Source organism: Cryptomeria japonica, chromosome 8 (genome assembly GCF_030272615.1).
Source record: "Cryptomeria japonica chromosome 8, Sugi_1.0, whole genome shotgun sequence".
Taxonomy (NCBI): domain Eukaryota; kingdom Viridiplantae; phylum Streptophyta; class Pinopsida; order Cupressales; family Cupressaceae; genus Cryptomeria; species Cryptomeria japonica.
The window spans coordinates 255,614,884-255,625,687 of record NC_081412.1 but is presented as its reverse complement, the minus strand read 5'-3'; the positions used below and the strand labels follow the sequence as shown (position 1 = coordinate 255,625,687).

General features: G+C 35.9%; 1 protein-coding gene across 1 annotated transcript; it reads right to left on the bottom strand.

Moving 5' to 3' along the window:
• Nucleotides 1-636: 636 nt before the first annotated feature.
• LOC131059986 (uncharacterized) lies at nt 637-5,780 on the bottom strand. The gene is made up of 6 exons (XM_057993057.2): nt 5,437-5,780; nt 4,797-4,824; nt 1,585-1,812; nt 1,431-1,494; nt 1,263-1,322; nt 637-1,138 (listed from the first exon to the last, which is right to left on the bottom strand). Exons 1-6 carry the CDS (start codon nt 5,544-5,546, stop codon nt 1,089-1,091), a joined length of 540 nt encoding a protein of 179 aa, XP_057849040.1. The 5' UTR covers nt 5,547-5,780; the 3' UTR covers nt 637-1,088.
• Between the last annotated feature and the right edge of the window lie 5,024 nt (nt 5,781-10,804).

Here is a 10,804-nt window from a genome sequence, read left to right as displayed (position 1 = left end):
TATCAGACCCACAGATCCCAAGGATCCATACCCCCAATATCAAATATTGTAAAAAAAAGCTATGAATAATATGTTCAAAATGCTCCCAACTGAAAAATCATAAATTATTAAAAATCTATCAATCCACACATTGTTCACAAGTAAAACAATCAAGTCACATTGTTCACATTTGCAGCATCCAGACTGAATCTCTCATAAGATGCCCAAAGTGTGTAATGATACCCCAATATTAAAATTCTCAGAAAAGCTACACATTTACTGCCGACAAAAAAATACTATCAATGGCACCACAAAATTCCAAACATGAATAGACATTACTAAAAATTGTAGGAGGTAGTTCCAATCAGAACCTCAGATCAAAAATTATTTTGTGCAATGTCATGTCTGTTTAACATGTTCACAAGTCACACAAGAACAAGCCACCTTATCAAACTCTTTAGCTAAACATTTGCAGCAAAAAGACATACTTCAGGCTTCTGTATATTTCAGACAACTGATCTCAAGAAACAATAAAAATCTCTCAAAAAAAGGCTAGACATTTATTTATGTTGCAGCAAAAAGGCAATACCCAGTATGTGATTCAGGCTTCTTTATATTTCAAACAACTGTTCTCAAGGACAAATACACACTAAAACATCTCAAAAAAAGCTTGACTTTTATATTCAATAATCAAATGTTCAAAATGCTTCCAACAAAAAAAAGCAATATTAAATATCTATCAATGGTGCCACATTTCCTATGAACATATATTACTAGAAAGATGAAACCCTATGAATATATATTATATAATGCCACCATTGTCCATGCAGAGGGAGATCCTGCTACCGAATCAGTTTGATCTTGTGTGCAGTTCCATCTATCTGTTTAAACATGTTCACAAGTCAAGCGATCAAACATATCTTTCACAGATTTTGCTTGATTTCTTTATAAGATTCTCTGAAATTTTTCACATATATGCTCCCATTTGCAGCTTCCAGGCTATTATAAGTTCCATGAAAAAATGACCCAGATAACATCTTCAAACAATTGATGGCATCATACAAAAAGAATAATTTGTTAAATTGATGGCATCATGCTGGAATCAGAAATTATTGACCACCAGCATCCTTATAATGCTTTAGCACATTCTTCTTAAATTCTGTACATAGACAAGGAAACCATAAAAACCATGAGGCAAGAAACAAAAGTACATTGACTCTTCCAGAAGTCACAATTATTAGTTTGAATATCTCCATTTGTTACTATCATAACAACTATATTACCTTCTTGATTGCTCCATAGTAATGCTGCCTGACTATTCAACGGGGAGTCATTATTTGGCTCTGCATAGCAAATGGCAGCATAAATTTCTAGCAAATGGCAGCATAAATTTTTAGGAACGATCAACAAATCCATAAACAAAAAGAATGAAAGCAAAAGCTCATTTTTACCTCCCAAAAGGCTCTGAATAGACAAAAGCACAGTTCGAACGTCATATGCTGATGACCATTTATCCTGCAACCATCATCCAGGTCCAATAAATGCAATGCTCATGACAAAAAAATCATAACAAGCAAGGAGTGGAAAACAAAAAACTAGACTCACCTGAAGAATATCAAGGCAGATGTTTCCAAGCTGGTCAATATTTGGATGGTAGCAATCTGTCTCAAATTTCACTTGAGGAGGCTTGAATGGATACTCTGTTGGGAAACGCAAAGAAAGTTTATATACCAGTCCCTCGTAAACAGTATTTTTTCCACCATTTATCGTACCAACCCAGGAGAACATGTTATCTGCCTCTGGGAATGCTGAAATTCCAGGATCACCACTCATCTGGACATGTCAGCACAAATCAAAGGTCAGCATGATTGATAAAGTTTTAACCTCTACAAATAAAATTGCAGTCAACATTACAACTGCAGACCAAACAATTTAGTTCAAATTTTGACTCAATCAACTAAAATAAAACACACTACATACAATTAACAAAATTTGACTAGACCTCTTATTGATACAGCTGATATGAAGTATTGTCCTGAAAATAACATATCCAGAAGCGGCCAACAAGGTAAAACATATCAAAACAAAAAATGCCACACAAGTTGCCAAGCTAATAAAAAATAAGACCATCAATAGAAACAGATGAGTATTCATGCAAATGACAAAGGTCATAATATCCACCAGTAGATACAGGTATAATATTATTATTATAGATAAATAGTCAAGGTATAATATCCACCAGTAGATAGAGGTATAATATTATTATTATAGGAAAATAGTCAAGGTGTACAGTGAAGGTGGCACAGTCCATGTCCCTACGGTAGCCTTTCCAGGTGAATATGAACACATTACTGTGTATACATGTAGAAGCAACTTTTCCAACTTTTCCAAATCTATCGACACTAAGCATCTTACAACACCCAGTGGACTAAGTAATACTGCAAGCAGTCTTGAACAATACTAGTAGAAGCAAGACTTTTCTAGGTAGAAGCGTAACTCAAATATATCAATACCATTGTGCATACTATATAGCCCTATAGCACTTTGTATATATATAACAAAGTCAGTTGTGTATTTTACAACATCCAACAATTTACTCAATTATTTCTCAGTACAAAAAGTTAAGGCTCTACAATCAGGAATTCATTCTAAAGAACGAAAATAGTATTCAGGAATGCATTCAAAGAGGAGAAAATATTTTTTACATCTTCGTAAATAAATTGGATTCTCATGCTACACATATTTTGTCCCAGATCACATACAGAAGAACAGATGCATTCTTCAGTTATTAGATGCAAATCATTGGATTTTTACTTGCTTAGAAGTTTAGAACTAACAATTCAATATTTTCTCATCTGAAAGATGACAGTCACCACCTAACCAGTAAGAACTGTAAAACTATGAGCTTTACTCATGGCTGGTATATCAACTTTAAGATGTGATAGAATTGCTGAAAAGAAATGATTAACCATATCTTCTTCCTTCCTACCAAGATGAAAAGCACCTGTTCCTGTTGGAGATATTTGTTTAATACTAAAATTCCATAACCTTGGGCTACAGAACTAAGATAAGGGAAAATGGAAATGCTTTGAATGTTTTAAAATCATTGGAGTAGTAGAATACTACTGACTGGATTAAACCCTAAGGCACGAGTTTTCCGCATTTCCATGATCAAAAAAAGCTTTACCAAGCTCTCATAATATCATGGACCAAAAATAAAATCAATTAAGTTTCCATCAGTACATCTCTAGGATTTGTAATGTTTGCCACCTAAATTTATAAAATCAATGCATCCCATAATTCCAGGACATGTACATGCATGCAAGAATTAAGGTCCTTCACTGTATGGATCAATCATCAAACCATTCCACAAAACAGGACCTGTTTCAATAATCAAACCATTCTCTTTTCTCCCAAATTAACATGGTTAAATGCCAGTCAAATTCTTGTGTCATCTACGCACCACCTTTACTTTACTTCTATGCATCACATTCAATCTACCACCTTTTACTTTACACCACTTTGAGGGCATGTCATTAAATATACAGCCCCTAAATTGACCTATTTTGCACACCGACTCCTAACCTCAGAACCAACTATCCAACCGCACTAAAAATCCTTTGATATGGATCAAAATTGGATAATTATATAGCCATGAATTGATAAAATATAGAAAGAATCAGCTAATCCCTTAGGCAAAGGGTGGACAAAATTTACCAACATCAATTGTGAATTTTGACATGCTCAACAATTCCCTCATTTAGTTGTCAGAAGAGGCTATACAATCAGGAAGACATTCTACACCTTGTTGAAATAAATAGATCTTCCTGTTAAACATATTGCCCCAGATCTACAAAAAAATCAGCTGCATATGATCATAACATAGAGAAGGGCTACAAAGATAACTTTCAAAATGTTAGGCAAAGATGTAATGGAACTAAGTTGAAAAATAGTAAGCCTCTTGAAATTTTAAAAAATATGTGCAATGGGTTTTTACTTGCATAGCAACTAGACAATCATTTCCATATTTTCTCAACTAAACAAAGATGGTCACTAGCTAATAAGTGAAAAATGGGACACCATGAGCCTTTGCTCATGTAGTTGTATTAAAATTTAATAGACTTGCTGGAAAAAAATAACCAAAACACTGTAAGCTCTTCCTACTGTAACAGTAAACGCCCTGCCCTATGAGTAATATTGGCTAAGCATTCAAAACCCACGATCTTAAGAAACAATCATCAACAATGAAGTGCATTCTCTTATTTTACGGCTTGAAACAGAGCTAGAATGATTGTAAACGAAAATGATTTGAATGTCTACATATCTGGAAACATTTAATGGGCCAGGCTATAATTATCTCATTAGGTTTTACTCCAATCATTAGTATCCTACAATTCCGATGATTGCAAGCAGAAAGCTTAAGTCCTAAGAAGAGCCATATAAATTTCCGTAATCAAAAGTATATTTTCCAGAAAGTCCATAGACACGAAACCAAAATCTCAAGTTTTCATGCAGCATTCTCTAGGTTCAGAGGCCCCTGCCACCTAAATTAATAAAATGAAAATCAATGCATCACGTAACACAAAGTACACGTTTTCAAGAGTAAAGGCTTTTCACCATATTGAATAAACCATTCAAACGATGTATTACATTCATCTCCTTTTGAGTTCCTTAAACATTAGCAAGACAAATGCTTGGCCTTGAACCAAAGAAGAAATAATAACAACACCATCACAGTAAAAATATAAATTCCAAAGCTCACTCCGTTTACAGTTAATACAAAAAGGGCATAAAAGAGGCATTAAGGTATAGCGTACCATCAACGCCATTAGCTCGGACTGCAATCTGTCAAAGAAACACAAAAAGACAGTTCATCAAAACCCCCACCTGCAATTACTTTCACCCTATCATTATCCCTAATTCACTGTTACTGCAATAGATCATCAAACCCCACCCTGCAAAAAAAATTTGCATCATGATACACACCATAAACTTTCCTGGTCCAAACTACTAAATTCCTATTAGGTGCTTCACAAACTTATAAGTAGCCAACGCAATAGCAGTATAAAACCCACCCCAAGTGAGCCAAAAAGTAAGTTACGCACCCAGAATTAACCTCTGTTCGCTCACACCTAATCATATCATATGCTCTACTGGAACAAACCAAATTACGCAAGTTTTTATTTATCTGAAAGTAATCTAAACAACAGACACCCATTTAAGTTTTTCATTGAAACAAAACGAAAGACCAGACACCCAATTAATTTATTTTCCCAAACCATTCGAAAGACCACACAACCAATTAAAATTTTACCCAAATCAACCGAAAGAACAGACACCCAATCAAACTTTTACCCAAATCACAACTCAAACAACATAATCCAGACTATCCAAAATAACAGAAACCCTACATCTAAAGCATATCAGCAACGAAGTGGAAAATTAAAAAACCCTAACCTTCGTGACACAGCGCGGCTATCGATGGGCTTGGCCATTGCTTGGGTTTGTTTAGAAGAGGCCTGTGCACTGGGCATTACGGGCGTATTCGCATTATTGTTCAGACTCATCTTGCTTAGTAAGAAAAATATACCCACAGATAACAGAAAAACCAATCAACGAAATAAATCTCACTGGCGATGTGGAAAATTATAATTAATCATCCACAGATCCGCACAAGTAAAATCACTGAACCGCTTGCTTTTATAAAACTATATGTGCAGGAAAAACGATCACTAGAATGTATTTGTACGGGTCACGGACTTCAGAAACAATTGCATTGCCGTTTGCTGCGTTGTTTGGAGTCCACGATATGAACGTTTGAATTAGAGCGTCCCGATTTAACGGCTAGGAAACTACTGTCGATTATACTTTTTCGAAACTTGAGAATTTTTTTGTTTATTTATAATATATAATTTAAATAATGCTCTCGTCTTTGGTGAAGGTTTTAAAATACTATTTTTTAATATAAATTGTGTCTTTAAGGTGTGAGGTGCTTGGTGATTTGAATAAAAATTTCTGTGTTAAAAAAAGTACGGGCCACCTTTCACATCAGCTAAATCAAATTTATGGACTAGATTTCATGTTTTCTTCGATAAAAGGTGTAGAAGAATATAGAATAGATTAAAGATAGAAAACTTTAATGGAATAAATGATAGTTTTAATGGATAATGTTTGTTCAATGATATGGTAGAATAAAGTTTTAATTAGAAAGTGTGTGAATTTTATTTTATTTTATTTTAGTATTTTGTTTTTTTTATTATTCTAATTTATCATATTTGAATGTTATAGATGTATAGTATTTAATTTGATTATTTTAATATTATAGTTTACATTAATCTTGAATGTCTTATTATCTTATATTAATCCAAATCTTTCATTCATAATATTGTTAGTCTATTTTATCAAGGTCTTGTTTTCTCTTTATTAGCCCTCAAGAGTGATTGTGTTTTCTCTTTATAAGTTTGAAATTTTAAATTCATTATTTTTGTAGATGCCTTTGAAAATTTTCCCTAAGTGTACTTAGTCATAATCAATCGAATGCATTACCTAGTCAAGTTCCCATCTTAACCATCAATTCTCCCTCTTAACCATCAATTCTCCCCTTGGTCCTAGGGAAGTCCTCTCAAGCATTCTCCACTATTGATCTCACCATCGAATCTCAACCATCCATAATCCCTTCTAAAATTATTTAACTTTAAGCACTCTTTCGTCTATTTTGTATCCATCAACTTTGAGCTAAGTATATGCTTTTGAAATTGGTAGTCTTCAAGCAAAGGAGCATCCATATATCAATAGTCAGTCAAACAACAAAAGTAGAGTCAATTGTTCCAAGAATTTCTTCAAAGGTTAGTGGTATTCCTTTTAATATAGGGATGTAAAGCCCCTCCAAGGAACCCCCAAGGATATGAGCTAAACTAGATATAAGAATGCATGGAATAATTTTCTTTGAAACCATAAAGTGTAACATATGCATCTCAAGCAAGTACTAAAGCTCAAACCTCGAGGATACAACATCATGTCGACTAACGACATTGCACAAGCAAAAGAATCGACACAAGAAACATCAACCGAACGTAGGGAAAGGCCTCCAAACACCTAAGGCGAGGTCAACGAGGTGATTGGGTTCATACAAGACCCTCCCTAAAGTTATAAGACTAGGTTTGGCAAACAAGACCTTCTACTTAAGTCTTAGGTGTCACCAATGGGCTCCAACAAGCATCGACTTGCACCCAAACACCATCAACACCACTCAAACACACTCCCAACAACTCCAAGACACCTTAATGGTTCCCCAAAACTACAAACCTAAAAGCACACCTTTGACTTGGTTTTTTTAACCAGTGATGGCATAGAGAATGGAAAATACTTTGATTGGTAACTTTTTTGGGACTAGACCGAATATAGAGATCGTTCGTGGATTTGTCAAAAGAAAGTGGAACTTGAAAGGCCAGGTTGATGTGGTTGCAATGAACAAAGGTTGTCTATCCTTCTCTTTTTCCTGTGATGAGGATAGAAGAAACATTCTCTATAGTGGTTCATGGGCAATAGGTAAATACATCATGTACATCCAGAAGTGGTACCCTAATGCGGGAAAAGGAAAAAAAAAAATTGGTTCAAGTTCCAGTCTGGATTAAACTCCCTGGGCTCCCAATGGAATTCTGGGAGGAAGATGTGCTAGCAGGAATAGCCAATACCTTTGGGGAGCTTATCGCTATTGACCAGGTCACAGCATCCAAAAGAAGGCTTATTTACGCTAGGGTTTGTGTTGGAGTTGGACCTGATACGAGCATGCCAGAGGAAATAGAGATAGAATCTAAACTGGGGAAGTGGAGGCAGAATATTGTTTATGAATCAATCCCTTTTGCCTGCTTTCATTGTAAAAAAGTAGGACACTGGGCTAAAAAATGCCCAAATAACAAGGGTAAATCTTATCCCCAAGCTAAGGTTTGGAAAAAAGTTGATAGTTCTCTAAAAGCCTTGGAGTCCAATGACCCAGATCAGGAGAAATAGTCTCGGGTTGGAAGGACGGAGGAAGAACTCACCAGTGAAATGGGAAATGATCTAAAGAAAGTAGATAGCAAAAAAATAGATCCTCAGGAGATGGAGCAGAACGATAAGGATCCAGAGCACAGAGAAAAAGTCAATAAACAGAATGAGGAATCGGAAGAGGATAAGATAGAGTTAGTCTCAGATAAGTTTGAGAGTAAAGGAGATAAAACACCCACAGATAACAAAGAGGAAGGAGATAATTTCAACCTTGTATCGAATTCTCGGGATCTGGACAAAGAAACAGATTGGTTCTAGGAGGCCCAACCTGATAACATTCTAGATCAAGGGTTGTCGGAAATCTCATTAGCTTCCCCAGCAAAAGTAAAGTTGACCTTTTTGGAGGAAAAAGTACCAAAATGGGGAGATGAGGAAGACATCAAAAAGGCACTAGGGAAGAGTGAAACAAAGCAGGAGGAAGAAGAAGTAGCAGAGGACAAAAGAAATAACAAGAACAAAAAAAAGAATAACAATAACTTTATCAATAGTACGCTGACTAGAAATACCAGAAGCAGGCTTGGGGATGTGGGGGCGCAACATACTTCTCTAGGAAGACATTCAAATGCAAAAAACAGATCAATGGAAACAAGTAGGAATATTGCAGATGGAACTCAAAGAACCATCTTTGAGGCAGGTATTTCTAAAAATCCATGAAGATCATCTCTTGGAATATTCGAGGACTGAATAGCCCTCACAAACATGATTTAGTTAAAAATATGATTAGAGATAAACACCCTGATATTTTTTTGATTCAAGAAACTAAGATGGAAAAAGATAAAGTAGAAAGCTTGAAGATGTTCAAAAATGGAGGAGTCAGTGGAGGGAGTTCTGAAGGTGCTTCGGGAGGAATTGTTACCTTCTGGAACAAAAATAATATAGAAGGTGAGGTGTTGATTCAAGATAACAATTTGGCTTGTATTATATTTAAGCATCTTAAAAATTGCACTACTTGGGTCTTAACTAATGTATATGCTCCTAACACTGAGACTAGTAGAAGTGAGTTGTGGAGATATCTTACTGGGTGGGTTAAGAAGCAGGTTTGTTGAGGACAGCTGGATTATTATGGGAGACTTCAACACCCCCTTGAAGGAAAATGAGAAAAAGGGAGGGAGTCAAGCTAATCTGGACAGTAGATTGGACTTGATGGACTTTATTAACAATAATGCCATCCATGACCTAGAGCTACAAGGAGTTAAATTCACTTGGACTAATAGAAGAAGTGGTGAGGATTTGATTCAGGTTAGACTTGATAGAGCTCTTCTATCCTTAGATTGGTTTAACCTTCATGATTGCTCTTTATCTTCTCATATAAGGGCGGGATCTGACCATTATCCAATAACCTTTACGGCTGAAGCAAAGAATAGAAGGAGGCATTTCCCTTTCAGATTTGAAAGAATGTGGACTAGGCACCCGGATCTGGAGAGTAAGATTAAGGATTGGTGGCAGGTCAGTATTGAAGGAAATGTCATGTACATAGTGGTTAAAAAGTTGAAGATTATTAAAGATAATGTTAAGAAGTGGAATAAGGAATGCTTTAGGAATATCTTTTCCTCGAAAGCCACTATTCTCTTAGAGCTTAAGGATATCCAGGATGAGATACAGAATAATGGTCATACTAATACATCTAGAGATGCTGAGGATGTTATTCTTATGAGATACCATGATATTATAGCTAAAGAGGAAACCTACTGGAAACAAAGATCAAGAAATGTCTAGTTGAAGGAAGGGGACAGGAATACTAAATACTTCCATATGTCCACCCTAAGACATAAGGCCATTAATAGGATAGCTCAGATTAAAGTGAATGGCAGATGTGTTGAAGAAGATGAACCCATGAGCAGGGCTGCTATGGACTTTTTTTCCAACTTACTTGCTAAGGATCAGAATTTGGATATGCAAGCCCAAAGGAATCTCCTGGACAGTATACCTACCATTTTAAGGGATGACCAGAATGCTCACCTGGCTGCTATCCCTTCCCATGATGAAATTCTGATAGCTGTCAACTCCTTTGAAGGTAACAAGGCCCCGGGCCCGGATGGTTTTCCCATGTTTTTCTTTCAAAAGTATTGGCATATTATTGGAGATGATGTGTCCAAAGTTGTGAAAGGTGCTAGAAATTTTTTGAAAGAAGTTAATGGTACCTTTATTGCTCTTATCCCCAAAAAGATGGGGGTTGATACCATTGATCTCTTTAGACCTATAAGTCTATGCAACTCTCTTTACAAGATAATTTCCAAGGTTCTGACTTCTAGAATCCTAAAGTTGCTTCCCTCTATCATATCACCTCAGCAAAGTGGTTTTGTCCTAGGTAGACAAATCTTGGATTCGATCATCTCTGTTCATGAAAATATCCACTATTTATCTTTCTCTAAAAAAGAAGGTTTTTTTCTGAAGCTAGACCTCTCTAAAGCCTACGATAGAGTGGATTGGGATTTTATGATGGATGTTCTCTCTGCTTTTGGCTTCAGCTCTAGAAGTATTAGTCTTATCAGGCAATTAGTCTCTTTGGCCTCTTTCTCTGTTTTAATGATTGGATCTCCTTCTCCTTTCTTTAAAGCTTCTAGAGGCCTCAGGTAGGGGATCCTCTATCCCCGGTTATCTTTATTATTATGGCAGAGTGTCTGGGGAGATGTATTGGGAAGTTGGTTGAGAAAAGGGAGTTTTGTGGTTTGAATCCTTCTTCTGCGGATCAAATATGTTCCCATCCGCAGTTTGTTGATGATTCTATAATAATGGGGAAAGCTACAGTGAAGGATTCTAGAAGTTTAAAGAAGACTCT

Bases quoted from the DNA above. Each gene is read 5' to 3' on its own strand.
- LOC131059986 (XM_057993057.2), bottom strand. From the start codon at position 5,546: ATGAGTCTGAACAATAATGCGAATACGCCCGTAATGCCCAGTGCACAG. The intron at 4,825-5,436 runs GTTAGGGTTTTT...TTTCTTTGACAG, and splicing joins AGCCGCGCTGTGTCACGAAG to ATTGCAGTCCGAGCTAATGG. The intron at 1,813-4,796 runs GTACGCTATACC...TGACATGTCCAG, and splicing joins CCGAGCTAATGGCGTTGATG to ATGAGTGGTGATCCTGGAAT.